Raw genomic sequence first — 16,616 nt, forward strand, 5'->3', positions numbered from 1 at the left:
GGGGGGGGCGCGAAACTCTGGGGGAAGGAACGGTTCGTCAAGATTTGATGAATCCCCATTTTGCCGCACACGCAGAATCACGAATGCAGACCTTGATGAGCATGGCGAGATGCGACGGTGAGGAAGGGAGGGAGGGGGGAGGGCGTCGTTGATCAGCCTGCCAAACCGTGAATCAGCACCACGTCACGTGAACGAGCCAAGCTTGGCTGAGCCCGGTGTTGCTCGATCGTGCTGCATCATGGCTGGTGCTGCAGCATGGCTCGGCGGCAGCGGCGGCGGCGTGTGCGGCGGCGGCAGGAGCGGGTGCGGGTCGGTGCGGCCTCGTCAAGGTGGGCGGTCGACGAGGTGCATGCGTGGACTCACGACTCGCGCGCGACTGTTGTGTGACTGCAGCAAAAGTTTTGCAATTAAGTGTGCATGCTGCAGGCAAGATCGAGCAAGCAGCTGAGTTGAGGGCCCCGCCTGGCTGCCTGCCTGCCTGCCTGCATTCACGAACACGATTGATTGCATATATGCTGGTGATCTGACGGCCGCGTTCTCGGGTTTGGATTCGGATGGCCCTTCCAACGGCAAGGGGCCACTCTGCTGCTGCTGCTGCTGCTGCTATTAACCGCATCTTTGTCGGCTCCCTCCCTCGGCCTCCATAACGACGGGGCTTCTTGCCGCATCGCGGATACCGAATGCACGAGAAGAGAGGCAGCGAGGCCATCGCCATCTGCATGGCGCAAGTCTCGAGTTTGAGTCAGAGTAGTGCGTCGTAAAGTGCTGTCATGGCGCTTCCTCCGGCGGCTAGCGCGCGCGGAGTCTTGAGTTCTAGCCAATTTACAGTCAGAGTTTGAGTGGTACGGCATCCCAGCTCTCTCAATTAAGTCACCGCAAAGTGAAAGGGTTCTTCTTGAACTTGGCGCAATGTGAATTAAGCGAGTCGTGAGTTGTGTTCCCAAAATGGATCTGTTAATTGGGCTCGAGGGATGCGGGCACGTACTGTAGATGACTTGACCACAACTTGCTTGCATGGCACGAACCCTTTGCGCCCGCGGTTGTGCAGAAGGGTACATTCACAATTCGCCAGCTCGCGAGTACGGTGCCAATCACGAGTCAATTCAGTACAGCTCCCCGCTGCTGCTGCGAGCGAGATCCAAAGACAAGCCTTGCATTTTCTACACGCCGATGCCGACTTGTGAATGTGGCTGGCTGGCTGGCTGGCTGGCTGGCTGGCTGGCAGGCAGGCAGGCAGCTAGCGAATGGAGCGACGGCGCAACCTCAACCTCGCAACTTCAACCTCGCAACCTCTTGCCTGCTGCTGCCCCTATCGAACCTCGTACGGCCTTATCGCGCAAAGAGACGATGAAGAAAGCAAGGAGATGGATGGGATATGCATTCTTCGCATTCCGCTATTGCAAGCCTTGCAGAGATCCGTTTGCGAGCTGCATTCCATTGCACTCGTCACTCCTCGGGCGGAATCTGAGTGGGCCATGTCCATGAAGAAAGGCACGCACGCCCCCGCCGCTCAACTCGTTGACGCAATTCAAACCTTCTTGCTTGCATTTGATTCAAGATTGCTAGCTGCGATACATATTCACGATTCGGCCCTTCACCTCCAAACTCGCCTGCCTGGACCACCTCACAGCCGGAGGCCGAGGAGCGCATTCGTGTCAGTGGTGCCTGCTGACCATCTGGATGGATGTATGCCAAGTCTCCACGATTGCCGATGATGTACCGGTAGCAGCAAAGTCGAACATCTGCGATTACAATCAAAATCACATGCATCAAGTCCCTCGTGCATGTCACTAAATCTTTAAACACTCAAGACTTCCTTACACTCGTGACTCGTGCGTCACTCGTGCGTGACTCGTGACTTCATCTTCGCTCCTTGCGACAGCAACCCCTCATCTCTCATCTCGCCTCATCTCATTTCATTTCACCTCTTTGCTTTGCACTCATCTAGCGGTCCTACCTTAGCCTGTGCGCTCGCGTGTCGTGCCTCCTATTGACCCACGCTCGAGCCCACGCCCATCGACCAAAAAGACTGCCATCGGCACTCTTCGCGCCCAACATCTAATTGGTTCGCCCCCCCACCCCCCTTCTTCGGTCTCCATCCCTTGACAATCGAATCGAATCATCCTGAGCGGAAGCACAGCCAGGCAGCGCCATGGCGTACGCACGCATCAACAATGCACCACCACGCATGATGCCAAATAGCACGATGGGGAGCGTCAGCGTGGGCATGCCTTCAGATGTCTCCTCTTCACACATGAGGAAACGCAGCAGAGCAGGAACTTTTGGCAGCGATGAGACTGGAAGCCAATTCAGTAGCGCTGGTCGCTTCGCAGGCGCTTCCGTCCCCGTCGCTGCGTATTCAAAGGCAGCAGAGGCGGATGATGAGATGGTGAGTGTCAAGGTGAAGTTCAAGAGGGTGGCAGGGCCAGAAAGACTCTTGACCGAAGAGCATCAGTCGCGATGCTGCATGAATAACCGCGCAACGCCGATGAAACATTTGACACGCTCGCGATTGCCCCATCCCCCCCTCTGTTCATCCAGCACGATCCGCGAAACGCCGACAAGCACTCGAGCGAAATCGACTTGCGAGGCTTTCTGAACGTCTTGACCTTGGTGGTCATCGGTGGCGCTCTCCTCGTCCTGTTCATGGGTTACCCACTCCTATCACATTTCCTCGGCAAAAAGGACTCCACGAAGGGCGGATTCAATCTAGGAGGCACAAACGGCACCGGTCAGGTTGGCATCACGCCCGCTATCAGATCTATAGTGGATACCGACACGCCAGAAGCAGCTCGCAAATGGAAGGGCTACTTGGGCAACTATCACATCGTCTTTAGCGATGAATTCGAATTGCCCGGCAGGACCTTTTGGCCTGGAGATGATCCTTATTGGGAGGCTGTAGACATCTGGTATGGAGCTACGGGTGATTACGAATGGTACTCTCCAGAAGCGGTCAACACCACAGACGGCGCTCTGGTCATCACGATGGAGGAGAAACCTACACACAATCTCAACTTTAGATCCGGCATGCTTCAAAGCTGGAACAAATTCTGCTATCAAGGAGGATACGTCGAATTTTCGCTTCAAATGCCAGGAACGCAGCGCACGTCCGGCTACTGGCCAGCAGCGTGGACGATGGCGAATTTGGGTGGGTAGTCGAGCTTGCGCTGCACGGTCCCGCTTCGATCTCTCACCCATGCTTCCTTTTCGAGGCTCTCAGGTAGACCAGGGTATCTGGCATCGACCGATGTGCGTAGATTCTGGCAGGTCTCGTGATGTCAAGCAGCCCCATACTGACTTCTGCATCGCCTTTTGCAATCCGCCAACAATGCTCAACAGGGGTGAGTACAATGTCTATGCGTTGGCAAGCTCGTAGAGAATCGCGTTTGACGTCGCTGTGACTGGCGTCTTTGTACTCTTCAATTTCCAGAGTGAGCATATCGGACGTGGGTGCTGAGCCATCGAGAAGCATAGCTGACTCACGAAGGATAATCTCTGCTCAAAAAGATGTGGCCTTACAGTTATCAAGCTTGCGATACGGGGATGCTCCCGAATCAGACCTACGTCAATGGAAGCGGACCTCACTTGGCAATTCACTCCACTGGGGAATATCAGCATCCAAAAGGTCAGTCGATCAGTCGAGTCCCTTGTTGCCGCACCACGCCTTTTCCTTTGGCACACTTCTGCGCATCTGCGCATCTGCTTTCATGCTTTGCCACTAACAGATGCTGATGATAGTGCGCTTCTTTGCTCTACACCTGGGCCCCCTTCCTGCGCAGGTCAACTATCAACGCTGCCTGGCATGCGGACGCCCTCTTGCACGTGTCCCGGAGAAGACCATCCTGGTCCTGACGTGACCGTAGGGAGGAGCGCGCCAGAGATTGACGTCATCGAAGCGCAGGTGCAGACTCGAGGCGGCACAAAGCACGTCTTCGCTTCGCAGTCGCTCCAGACGGCTCCTTTTGATGATGCTTACTACTGGAAGAACACGTCCGATGTGGCAGAGGTGGCGGGCGAGAACACGCGGTACGTCGAATCGGTCGTGTGCTGCAGAAAGGGGAAAGAGGAGCGTCCTCACACACTTCCACTCTCACCCCCATCTTTGCCTCCTTAGGTTCAACGACTACGTGGGTGGACCCTTGCAAGAAAGCGTCAGTGCACTCAGCCAGTGCCCGGATGATGGTTACACCAATGCAGGACAGCGTTATGTGACGTATGGAATGGAGTACAGCCCGGACTGGAAAGCCGATGGAGGCGGTTCCGTCACGTGGTACGTCGATGGCGAGCGCACCTGGACCGTGAAAGGCGATGCGATCGGACCGAATCCAGATTTGGATATGGGCCAAAGGACGGTCCCCACTGAGCCGATGACTATTGTGAGTGCTGGATCTCGGGTCCGGGCTTCCGTGTACAGATGCGTCCGCTCAAGCCATCACCATGTTTCAGGTCATGAACCTTGGCATCAGCCCTCAATTCCAAACCGTCAACTTGCAGACCGGCAAGGATGACCTGATCTTCCCAGCACAGATGAAGTGAGTGCTGAGTGCCCCTCGACAGCCTCGAAACATCTTGTCCACCACTCTGACCCGAGAGTCCCTCTTTTGCGGCTGTGCAGAGTCGACTACGTCCGCGTGTACCAGCTCGACGGTCAAGAAGACAAGGTGTCGTGCGACCCGCCTGACCATCCCACGAAAAAGTACATTGAGGACCACCTGAACCTCTACATGAATCCCAATCTCACAAAGTACGCCGATGCTGGCTACCCGGCAGTCAAAAACAAACTCTTGACAGGCTGCTGAAGCGATCGAGCTTTCGGCCCGCTCGCTGCTCAGCTGCCCCCTTCCTCCTTACCACACACACCTCCGTCGCTCTTTTGGCCCCGATCCACCTCATATCGATTACTGGACTCTTTGCATTCCTAGAAGCTGGCCCCGTTCCCTTTCAATGTTCCCTCTGATCGCAAATCACATCGTCTGGAAATAATAAGATTTATTCTTGCTCCATGCATGCATGCCGTTCGCCGCCGTCAGCGTGCGTGGGTGTCGCACCTCGCGAAGCGACCTTGACCCCACTGCACTCGATGTTCCACTTAGTGTGCTGGGTGTGCGAGTCGCAGTCGCAGTCGCGATGGAGGAGAGTGCAAATTTTCAAAAGGGGCGCGGCTTTCAGATTCGGTAGTACGGATTCACGACTGCTGGGTGTGATAGCGTGCCCGCGCCATACCTACCTAGCTGACCCCATCCCATCCAAATCGTCTGCATGCTTGGCCTGTAGCCCAGCCCAGCGTCTCCGCGTCACGTCAGAAAACTCTCGACAAAATCAACAACAATTTTGCCGCACCCTGCCAGCCCGCCCGCCCGCCGCTCGACGCGCAATCTCATCATCATCATCATCCATCATCAGGGGGCTGCATATATGCGCGCGCGCGTCGCACAAGCCACTCAACTTGCGGCTGCGCGGCGCGGCGCTGCGCTGCGCAATAAGCGGACGATCGAGAGAGAGAGGCGGTGTGGCCTATAGCTGCGCTTGCATGGGAGAGACGAGATGTGCTCAGCACAGGGCCGCCTGTATGAGGCAAGTCGCGGCATCAGAGCGAGCGGGACATGAGGTGGAGTGCACGCGCGCCCGTAATGTACGTATGCGTCGCACGTAGAACAAGGCGGCGCGTTACGGTGGAGCGGTGCTGCGTGGATGCCAAGCGGCTGAACCCCCTCTTGCGGAATCAAGCAGGATGGAGGGGGCGACCCAGCAGCAGCAGCAGCAGCAGCAGCAGCGATTCATCGATCTTGATCAGGCGAGATCGCGGACGACCCTGTGGAGCATCACGCCGCGCAGGACATGATGGATTCAAGCGCATTCACTCGCCCACTCGCCACCTTCACCATCCCTCCATCACTCACCTCACCCCGTCCTGCATTTTTTCCAACATGAAGCTCACACTCGCCTTTGTCGCTGCTCTTGCGGCTGCTTCCGCATCAACCGTCTCGGCCGGTGTTCACAAGTGAGTAGATCATGCGCTAGCATTAGCCCTTTGAAAAGAAGCCTCTGGGCAACAGGCTGTGCTGCACAGCTGTGGGGGGTTTTGGAAATGCGTTTCTCGTTGCGCACGCATATCCTAGCGACCTTCAGCGCCACCGCCATGCGGATGATAGGCAAGCAGTGGCGCCACTTGTCAGATTTATCGTGGACCAATCGATATGGGTGGCTGAGCCGGCAGAGATGGATGAAGGCGATATCAGACAGGGCAGTGACTCGTTTTCTGAGGACATTCTCAACTGACACCGAGCTCCTCTATTTTCCCGCTACAGAGCCAAGCTGTCTAAGCACCCTCTCAGCAAGGGAACCACGCTCGATTCTCTCAAGGCTCAAGCCCAAATCCTTGAGCTCAAGTACGGAGCTGCTAGAAAGCAAGCTGCATTCTCTGCGCCTCACAATGGACAGGACCAAGAGTCCGACTTTGGCATTTTGCCAGTGGACGGTGACGAACGAGCCAGCGCTTGGTATGCAGAAGCCAAAAAGGGCCACGGCGTTCCTCTGAGTGGTGAGTGGGAGCGCTCTTAGCGATCGACAGCACGCGTCTTGCTTGCTCACGCCCACTTCACTTGCCTCGACAGACTTTATGAACGCGCAGTACTTTGCAGACATTACGCTCGGTACTCCTCCCCAAAACTTCAAGGTCATTCTCGACACGGGTAGCTCCAACCTTTGGGTTCCCTCTACCAAATGCAGCTCCATTGCCTGCTTCTTGCACTCCAAGTATGACAACTCGCAATCCTCCACATACAAGAAGAACGGCACCGAGTTCAAGATTCAATACGGCAGTGGGGCCATGGAGGGCTACGTCTCTCAGGACACCTTGACCATCGGTGACATTACCATCAAGGGTCAGGACTTTGCCGAGGCCACCTCTGAGCCCGGCCTCGCCTTTGCCTTCGGCAAGTTCGACGGCATCCTCGGTCTTGCTTACGACACGATCAGCGTCAATGGCATCGTCCCTCCATTCTATCAGATGGTCAACCAGGGTTTGCTCGACGAGCCGGTCTTCAGCTTCTACCTCGGATCATCCGAGGAGGACGGTGGCGAGGCCGTGTTTGGTGGTATCGATGAGAATCATTACGAGGGCAAGATCACTTATGCTCCCCTGCGCAGAAAGGCGTACTGGGAGGTCTCTCTCGACGCCGTCTCTCTCGGCAAAGACAGATTGGAGCTCGACAACACTGGCGCAGCCATCGACACTGGAACATCCCTCATCGCTCTGCCCTCTGACATGGCTGAGCTCGTCAACAAGGAGCTTGGAGGTAAAAAGGGATGGAACGGACAAGTGACTGTCGAGTGCGAGAAGCTCGACTCTTTGCCCGACTTTACCTTTGAGCTCGATGGCAAGCCGTACACTCTCAGCCCAAAGGATTACATCCTTCAGGTGCAGGGTACCTGCTTGTCCCCATTCACTCCTCTCGACATTCCTCCCCCTGCTGGCCCCATCTGGATTGTTGGTGATGTCTTCCTCCGCAAGTACCACACCACCTACGACCTCGGCAGAAATGCCGTCGGCTTTGCCAAGGCCAAGTAGACTCCGCGCGCGACGCATGGGTCGAATGATGTTGCACGCGACTCGAGATGCACAGAGAGGGCGAGCTTGCCCCATTCTTGTCCCCTCCGTCTTGTCAATGGTGCTTCACTGAGCTAGGAGGCTGTACCCTTGAGCGGATCACGCATCATCACTTTTTGGAAATTCACACGTTGATGACAAGATCACTTGCAACGAATGACATGCCTTTGGATGAGAAGCGTCAACGGCGTACTGCGTTGTGCGCCGCGCATGACGCCGCCGCATGAGCGGCATGACGGAGGAAACAGATGATTTTTTGCGCTCTTTTCGATTTTGCTTCTTATTGCTCTCTCTCTCTCTCTCTCGCTTTCTCTACTGACCGCAAGGATGAAGCATCAAAGCGAACATTCGATCGAGACACGCCCTTAGCTGCACCCGACGTGGCCCGGATCACGCTCTCCGCCCCATCCCCACCCCCCTCCGAAAATCGGAGAGCATTGTGGGATGGGCAATCGCAACATTCGAATTAGCCTACGTGTTTGGGGGGAGAGGCCATTGCGCTGCTCTTTTTCGGGCGCGACGGCAAGTACGTGGGCGGCGCTACGGGCAGCTCTCGCGCGCGCGCGCGCGCACTCAATCGATGCCGCGCTTGATGCGCTCTAGCTCGTGTTTCCAGGATTTGAACAGTTCGATGCTGCGGGGGTGTGTGTGGGTGGGGTGATTTGGGGAAAGAGCGAAGAATTTGAAGTTAGCGGGGCTCGAGAGATTTGCACCGTGGGGGGGGGGGGGGGGGAAGTGCGGTGGGGCGACCAAAAGTGCCCGCCCGGCGCAAGAGTGGTGCAGGCAGGCAGGCAGAGCACGCACGCATGGCAGCCAGCCAGTACTCAAACTCACCCTTCTTTTCCCTTTTTGAAATCTCCCTCTCTTCCTAGCGTCTCCCTCTCCGCTTCGAACATGCCAATCACCTCATCCAACACGCTCTCCAACTTGTTCAGCTTCTCTCCCAATGCAAACGTGTTCTCCACGCTTCGACCTATGGAATCGCCCACCTCTCGACGAAGGTTGGGATCGGCTTGATTGTGCTGCGTGTGAGGATGCACGCCTCCTGGATTTTCTGCGCTCGGCTCCGGACCTGGGTTGGAAAAGGGGTTGGGGAATTTGCTGAGAGAGAGAGGGAGGAAGGAGGAGCAGGAGCAGGAGCAGGAGGAGCAGGAGGAGGTGAGAGTATGCCCTACGTACCTTCTTTGGATTGGTTGGAGGGGAGGGTTAGAGATGGATGAACTTACTTGTCGATGGTGTCGGCCATGATGACTTGTGTCTGTTTAGAAATCCTCGCAAGAGTGGGATGTGCCTTTTGATCTCGCACAAAGAATGTGGGATGAATGAGGCTTGTTGAGGGTGCGGAATAGAGAAGCAGATGAGTGAGCGGAATGGAGGTGTGTGTGTGTGCACAGCTTGGATAGCGAAGTCACGAATGCCATGCTTGGAGCAGGAATGCGAATCAAAGCGCCCCTCAAATCCTGACGAAAGCCTGCAGCAGCAGCAGCAGCAAGTCATGCACCTGCATCGCTTGACCTCACCTCCACAAGGCATCTCATCTCATCACATCTCGCGCGCGCGCGCCCTCGAGTTGCGCCCCGCCGCTTACCGTCGTCGATCAGATCGATCACTTGACTTTTTTGCCCTCAGCAGCGGCGACGAGCGAGAAGAGCCTCATCGATCACGCTTGCTCTCTTTTCCCAGGACGAGACCTTCTCCCAACGTCGTAGAAGTCGTTCACAGAGTCGACAAGCAAGCCCTAGACGGCGAGATCAGCGATGCGAATGCGAATGCGAATGCGAATGCGAGCGTGACTTGATCGTATGAAACAGCGGTCCCGCACGACCCCTTCAGCATGCATCACCAGCGCGGCGTTCGTGCCTCGCTGCTGGATTCGTGTATCAAGATTCGTGATTGCATGGCAAGCGTGAGAAGCGATGACGTAACGTGTGTTTGCGTGTTCCTTCAGTCACGAGTTCAGCTCGAACGCAAGAATAACCCTGAATCAAATGAATGAACGAATTCGTGATTGGATCTTGGAACAACACGGTGCTGGTGCTGGTGCAAGTCGTGAGTCGCGTGACTCGTGGGTCTGCATCACGGCTCGTGAGGTGCAAATAAGCGACAGTCGGTCGATCGCTAATCATGTTGAATGGCTGGCTAGCCTGTTGATGGTCATTCTGATTCACATTCGCGATTCTTCTTCCGGCTCACGCAACTTGACTGTAGCCTAGGCATAGCTGGGCCGAGGCCAAGAGGACAGGCGCGCAGTTGTGAGCAAGTAGCAGTCACGAATACATCAGGTTATCGATCGATCGATCGAAGGCAAAGGGGCAGGCAGCTGTTGTGCTGGTTAGTGCGAGCCGTGCGTGCGTGTATATGAGCACCTCGAAAGAGATGATCGAGTCAAAAGTCGTGAGTGAGTCTTGAGTCACGAGTCTGATCATGAGTTGATGAGTTTTTTATGATGATTCAAGATTCACGATTGGGTAAAAAGCCGATCACGTGGTTCCTTTCAGCTATCTGGATTCACCCACCATTCGAAATTGCGTCACACGTACGCGCGCGCTCAACGTCGAAGCTCGCGCGGGCATCAGCAGCTGCTATGGCATGCGGTTGCAGCGCGCCGCTGATGATGATGCTGGTGCTGCTGACTCGTGACTGTCCGTCCGTCAGACAGCGGCACCGCCATCCATGCATGCAAGCAAGCTACACCTCGACTCTGACTCTGACTCTGACTCTGACTCTGACGGGACGCTCACACATCTCATGACTTGCAAATGTCTTGCCTTGCGATAGGAGTACACTCGGCACACTCACAACAACCCTCACCCCAACATTCGCCTTGAGCTGCGCCGTCTCCGCAAGGCCCATCTCGTCACGCCAGATCCCTGACCAGCCATCCCCTTCCGGCTTTGGCGTGCCGAGCGCGAGTGAGCAAGAGGTGTCGTCGACAACAACATCTTGTCCTTCGAACAAGCCATTCGCCTCGGCAGGCGCACACCGCCCATTTAGCTGACTAGCAAAGTGGGGCCTAGAGCATGTAGCTCTTTCTGCAGATAGCTCTTAGTCCACTACGCCCAAGATCCAGCAGTGCTATTTCGCTTATCAGTAACCTCGACTCGGATTACGCGCCTGCTCATCTTGTGCGCACTCGCCTCTCGCCATGGTAGAAGAGAAGCATCACGGCGCTCACAATGGGGCAGAGACAAGCACGTTTGGGAGCAAAGATGGAGCGCAAACTCCTCATAGAGCGCCACCTGCGCCCAAAACTCGAGGTGGAAGTCGGACGCCGGGAAATAGCAGACCTGGATCTTCCTCAAGCAGGCCTAGCTCGTCGAGCGGAAGGAGCAGACAACCGGTAAGGATTGGCCAGTACACTGTCTCGCAGACGCTGGGCACGGGTAGCTTTGGAAAAGTCAAATGTGAGTGCGCCAAAATTGAGACACGCATCCAAGCGACCCATATTCCTCTTCGTCTGGCTACTGAACTTGATGTGCCGGTATACCCGCTATACGGCGCTTCCAGTGGCTACGCATGCCCTCACAGGTCATCGCGTAGCGATGAAGATCATCAATAGAAGGAAAATCTCCGCCATGGACATGGGAGGCAGGGTGAAGCGTGAGATTCAGTATCTCAAGCTATTGCGACATCCTCACATTATCAAACTGTACGAGGTCATCACTACCCCGAACGATATCATCATGGTTATCGAAGTGAGTTCACGTTATTTATACCAAGGGTCCGCCCTCTCCTCTCTTGCTCACCTTGATGCTGCTCTTTCGTCTCGCTGGCAGTATGCGGGCGGAGAGCTCTTCCAGTACATTGTCGATCGAGGCAGGATGTTGGAGGAGGAAGCACGTCGATTCTTTCAGCAAATCATATGCGCCATAGAGTACACGCACAGGCACAAGATTGTCCACCGCGACCTCAAGCCAGAAAAGTGAGCGCTGCTTTCGGCGACGCTCGTTGTGGGTTGCCAAGCTGACGCACACTCTGAATGCCACCCTGCGCGCTCATCAGCTTGCTACTGGACGAGTATCTCAACGTCAAAATCGGCGACTTTGGCCTCTCGAACATCATGACAGATGGAGACTTTCTCAAAACGAGTTGCGGCAGTCCCAACTATGCGGCGCCAGAAGTGATTTCGGGCAAGTGAGTGCGATGATTGCTGCCGGGATGTCAGACTGTTAGAGCGTGCTCATTTTCTTCTCTGCTCGCCCTCACGTCAGACTATACGCGGGTCCGGAGATCGACATTTGGAGCTGTGGGGTCATCCTGTACGTCATGTTGTGCGGTAGACTACCCTTCGACGATGAGTATATCCCAACGCTGTTTAAAAAGATCAACGGTGAGTGCCAGGAAGTAAGGATTCGGATTGGAGAAATTTTGCCTGACACTTGACCCTCGCCATGATGCTTCAGGCGGAATCTACTCTCTGCCGTCATACCTCTCATCGGAGGCCAAGCATCTGCTGTCAAGCATGCTCGTGGTTGACCCGGTGAAGCGCATCACGATCAACGAGATCAGACAGCTGCCTTGGTTTCAAAAGGATCTTCCTTCGTACTTGAGACCCCTGCCTCCCACCCCTGCTGCCGAAGCTTCTGGATTCGATTTCAGGATGACGCCTGGTACCGGAAACGGTTCTGGTAGCGGATCTGGGTCTGGAGAGAGCACGCCTGCGGGCAGCGCGCGAGAGACAGCTTCAGATGTTGGCCACATCGAGGAAGAAATCGTGGACGAGTTGGTGGACAAGATGGTTGGCTTCACGCGGGAAGAAGTGTTGCAGCAGCTCATGGAGCCCGAAGAGAATCAGGTCAAAGTGGCCTACCAGCTAGTGCGCGACCACAAGCGTCTTTTGCAGACCTCGCATCTGGAGGAAAAGGATGAGCTGCAAGGGTTCTTGTCCAAGAGCCCGCCTCCTTGGAACGCTGGACTTGGCGAGACCGTTGGACGTTCCACCAGCATTCGCAAGCGCGAACCCCGAGCCCGAGACGTCAGCACTGGCGTCAATACTCCAGGGATTCCTCCCTATGCGCAAGACGGCACCACGACGGATGATGCCGAACACAGCTTTGCCTTGGATGACGCTACCGATGATCCCAATGATGATTCAGATGATGCCGCAACCCTGACCGACGACGAGACCATCTTGACTGAAGAGGACTACCTCGAGGATCCCGGCATTCCGTCTCACTCCGGTATTGGGATCCTGGAGACCAGTCTGCGCAAGGGTCGCGCCGACGGAGAAGATGCAGGAGTGCCAGCTGCCTCAACACCAACGCGAAAAGCGCGCTCCAGATGGCACTTTGGTATTCGAAGCAAGAGCCCCCCGATGGAGATCATGTTGGAGCTGTATCGCACTCTTCAGGTGTTGGGCATGGAGTGGAGAGCGCATACACCAACAAAATCAAGAGGTCAGCCTGACGGAGGAGGTCAAGACAACGGTGAAGTCGACCACGATGAAGACTTTCGCGACAACGAGGAGCTGTTCTTCGTCGAGACTCGCTGGCGCGCGCGCAATGTCGTGGTGAGTAGCCAAGTCGCCCCCGCCGCGGGAGACCGTCGGACCACAGCTGACTGTGCTGGCCCTGCTCATGTCCAATGGCAATAGGTGCGCATGAACCTGCAATTATACCGCGTGGACGATTCCAACTACTTGGTTGATTTCAGAAATGTGGGGCACGTGAGACTCGACGGGATGCGAGAGAGCAAAGGCTCCGCCGCTGCGGAAGGCGGTCCGACCGTAGACTCGGAGTCTGTCAACGAGAAGCTCGAGGAAGCGTACCAGCAGACCGCCTCTCAGGATCCGTCTGAGAGTGGCGGGACCACAGAATTGACAGCCACTTCTGGAGTGCCCAAAGGCGTGCCTGCACCGTACCCCGAAGGCAGAAAGGATGTTTCGAGCCCTTTTCTGTTCTTGGAATGCGCGACGAGATTGATGTGAGTGGAAGCATATGCATGCTGAGCTTATTCTCATCGATGCGTCGCTCATCGAACATTGTTCCCTTGCCGTGTCGCATACTGCAGCGTCGAGCTGGCCGGGGGCGGCAGCTGATGCCATCGGCCAACGAGCGGATCAAGCTCGCCGATGAAACATGCCAAGGGGGGGGGGAAGAGTAAAGCAGGAGCGGGACGTCAGACTCCTTTCATGCGGCACACGAATACCAGCGGACTGGATTCTGACAGATCCGCCACTGCTTCCTGCACTCCGACGCACCTCCTTTCCCACACTGCCCTTTCTCTGTCCCCTCCTGGGCCTCACTCATCATCCACCCTTCTTCTTGCCATCTCCGATTGCGCGCACACGTGTTGCGGAAAGGCTGCCTGTACTGTAGAACAACCTCAACCTCACGAATCGACACTTGTATTCAGATCGACACGCTGCGGACTCCCATCGAGCTACCAGCGGGTGTAGCAGCTGCCTGGTTCTGCCCCACCATCCGCCTCGTCTACCTACCTTCACAGAGCTCCCCTCCCCCCGCTCTTCATCGCTCGACACGAGTGGGCTAATTTGTGTATATTTGCGGCCCCCCCCCTGCGGTCTCGCAAGGAATGGAGTCAGATGGGTCGCGCGCGCACTTTGCGGGCAACTCCAATGCCAAGCTGAAGTTGTCCTGTGCTGTGCGTTGCAGAATAGCCCCCAGGCCCGACCTGACCCGACCTGACCGCGCCTTCGGGCTTTACCTTGTGCAGGGCCAAAGATTCACGACGGGGGCACTCACTCACGACTACGACTACGACTCACACTACTACAACTCGCGACCGACGCACAACTACTCGTGACTGTACGCGTGCGCGTGCGCATTCTTGATTGTGAATTGAAAGGGCCGGGAGGGGGGCCCGCGCCATTTGCGACCGTTGTTTCTCGCACGCACGCACGCACGCACGCACGCGGGCCTTATCGCGGGTCTTCAAAAGTCTAGAACAGAAGCAGGCGGCCAGGCGGCGCTCCCTACTCGTGGCATTTTGATTTGAGAGCTGAGGATCTGTCTGCATGGCCCGCGTCTGCGTGGTAAGGTACTGTAAGTGCAAGTCCAAGTCGTTAGTTGAGTGTTGGGTCTACATTACGTGCGGAGCTTGTGCTTTGGCGAAAGCTAGGGAGACTTTTACAAGCTCGGCATTTCAAGACTTGACGCTTTGTGATTTTGGAGCGGATCTAGCAATGATAAGAGATGAACGATGCATCACAGACAGTGCCTCACTTTTTTGGCTATAGTAGTACGCTGCTGGGCCGATCACGTCGCGGACTTGACACTCAAACTCCACGACTTGACGCGCGAGAAGGATTCACATTCGCGTTTGCCGCACCGTTCTGATCTGGCCAAGAGGAGATGTACATTCGTGATTCTTGATTCGCAGAGGCTGTGTTGCCCATGAAGCACGTGTTTAGAGTCACTCGAGTAATAAGGCTCTGGCTGTTGCACCACTCGTGAGTCGTGACAGAGCTTGATGCATGCACCGATCGGAGGCATGGCATAGGTGACCCCAGCTTTTGTTGAGGACCCCCCCCCCCCCTAGCTCAAACTTCGAGCAATTGGACATCGAGCAGGATGAATTGAACACTGGCGTATCAGGCGTTTTCGCTGCACGTCTGCAATCACTCGACAAATGTACGCAACCAAGGTCGCTGATCAATCGTGTGCCTCGTAACAGGTCCTTCGGTATGCATCATCATGATCAGAATGTGCTACAGTACACAGCAGGGGAACTAGTGACTGCTCCTCTGCAAACGTTCGCGAGAGCAGAGCGCAGACGAACAAGCTCCGCATGCTGTGCGTGATTCACGAACCATCATGCATAATGCCAGAGGATGCGTGCGTACACGCACGAGGTTGACGCTGCAAGAAACTTCATCAGAAAGAATCGTGAACAATCACGAATAATTTGAATCACGAATAAAGAGTCGAGGATTGCGCGCAGCCGAATTGCTGGCATAAACTTTCATCAGCAGCTTGAAAGCGCAGCGGATGATACTCACGACTGTATGCACAGTCGTGTACGACTGTATGCACAGTCGTGAATCAAATGCAGTCAAAGAGTGCAGTACATACCCATCCCTTGCCTACGTGCACCTACACATGCGGTCGCGCGAAATGTTCCACATCTCGATTGACTCAACAACTTTCGCATCTGCTGTCTCTGGTCTTATTTGCTGTTGGCGACTCGCACAAGAGAGAGCGGCGCTTGCAATTAAGTGAGAATGGCACACAGCGGTTTGCTCGAGGTGAGCTACGTGGGAAAAAGAGTCCACATCGAGCCCTCGCTCGCCCTACCCCCTATACAGAGTCCCCCAGAAAAGTTGGTCCGCAGCGGGAAGGACTGGGCGTGTGGGGGTCGACCCCGCATGCGATAAAAGATTCGGAAAAGGGGGAGCATCCCCCACCCTCCTCTCTCCGCAGCATGGTACAAGTAATTACAATCATGAATCTCGTCTCCGTCTTCTCCGAAACAGCTGAGTCTGACTCGCTATTCGTTCCGCGTCCATAGCTTGCGCGGCGGACAGGTACTTCAGAGGATCAGAGCGATGATGCACTGTTCCTCCGCACGGCGACGAGGGCAGGCACTGCTTCCACACCCACGCCCCAGTCCTATACACATGCGGGCATTCAATTGCAAATGACGACTGCTCGTACCTTGTACACGTAGCAAACGAGCCCAAGTCGATGTGTGTTCGCTCGACTGTCTGCATAGCCAGTCCCCTTGCAAGGCTGCCTCGACCTTCTGAGCACCTGATTGTTGTGCAAGTGCGAGAAGTCGCGGGTGTTGGATGCGCGCCAGAGGTACGTAGAGAGGCATTAGCGGCCTTAGGGTGATGGACCCTGCGAGCACGCGTACGGGCCCAGTCGAGGTAAAGATACCACGCTACCCTGTCCTGCTGGCGAAATCTCTCTCGCTCGACACCGTCGAGAAGCGTTCCTTTTGGCCTGCAAAGTCGGAGTCCGAAATTCAAAGGGTCCCTATTAGGTCGCGGTGCTGTTCACATTCACCTACCCAACCATTTTTGAATGTTAAGATGTGTCCAACA

The 16,616-nt window shown here is 55.6% G+C and overlaps 5 protein-coding genes across 5 annotated transcripts; 4 read left to right on the plus strand and 1 right to left on the minus strand.

Annotated features, from left to right (window-relative positions):
- Window positions 1-1,151: 1,151 nt before the first annotated feature.
- Window positions 1,152-1,986, plus strand: IE81DRAFT_33115 (hypothetical protein). The gene is made up of 2 exons (XM_025515226.1): window positions 1,152-1,843; window positions 1,949-1,986. Exon 1 carries the CDS (start codon window positions 1,245-1,247, stop codon window positions 1,713-1,715), a length of 471 nt encoding a protein of 156 aa, XP_025366502.1. The 5' UTR covers window positions 1,152-1,244; the 3' UTR covers window positions 1,716-1,843; window positions 1,949-1,986.
- Window positions 1,791-5,000, plus strand: IE81DRAFT_326640 (concanavalin A-like lectin/glucanase). Its single transcript, XM_025514873.1, has 8 exons — window positions 1,791-2,389; window positions 2,542-3,148; window positions 3,221-3,258; window positions 3,508-3,625; window positions 3,780-4,026; window positions 4,115-4,376; window positions 4,447-4,532; window positions 4,616-5,000. The coding sequence occupies exons 1-8, from the start codon at window positions 2,153-2,155 to the stop codon at window positions 4,797-4,799; spliced, it is 1,779 nt and encodes a 592-aa protein (XP_025366503.1). The 5' UTR covers window positions 1,791-2,152; the 3' UTR covers window positions 4,800-5,000.
- A 1,281-nt stretch (window positions 5,001-6,281) lies between these two features.
- On the plus strand, window positions 6,282-7,714 carry IE81DRAFT_33213 (proteinase A,Asp). The gene is made up of 2 exons (XM_025515297.1): window positions 6,282-6,541; window positions 6,615-7,714. Exon 2 carries the CDS (start codon window positions 6,620-6,622, stop codon window positions 7,568-7,570), a length of 951 nt encoding a protein of 316 aa, XP_025366504.1. The 5' UTR covers window positions 6,282-6,541; window positions 6,615-6,619; the 3' UTR covers window positions 7,571-7,714.
- Window positions 7,715-8,180: 466 nt separating this feature from the next.
- IE81DRAFT_369162 (hypothetical protein) lies at window positions 8,181-8,855 on the minus strand (the record flags this gene model as incomplete). Its single annotated transcript, XM_025517213.1, has 3 exons — window positions 8,181-8,243; window positions 8,444-8,710; window positions 8,836-8,855. The coding sequence occupies 3 exons, from the start codon at window positions 8,853-8,855 to the stop codon at window positions 8,183-8,185; spliced, it is 348 nt and encodes a 115-aa protein (XP_025366505.1).
- Window positions 8,856-10,283: 1,428 nt separating this feature from the next.
- Window positions 10,284-14,124, plus strand: IE81DRAFT_326642 (Pkinase-domain-containing protein). The gene is made up of 8 exons (XM_025514874.1): window positions 10,284-11,013; window positions 11,117-11,304; window positions 11,386-11,531; window positions 11,612-11,743; window positions 11,821-11,939; window positions 12,013-13,118; window positions 13,203-13,531; window positions 13,619-14,124. Exons 1-8 carry the CDS (start codon window positions 10,755-10,757, stop codon window positions 13,644-13,646), a joined length of 2,307 nt encoding a protein of 768 aa, XP_025366506.1. The 5' UTR covers window positions 10,284-10,754; the 3' UTR covers window positions 13,647-14,124.
- Window positions 14,125-16,616: the final 2,492 nt, after the last annotated feature.

The sequence above is a fragment of the Ceraceosorus guamensis genome (assembly GCF_003144195.1).
Source record: "Ceraceosorus guamensis strain MCA 4658 unplaced genomic scaffold IE81scaffold_124, whole genome shotgun sequence".
Classification (NCBI taxonomy): Eukaryota; Fungi; Basidiomycota; class Exobasidiomycetes; order Ceraceosorales; family Ceraceosoraceae; genus Ceraceosorus; species Ceraceosorus guamensis.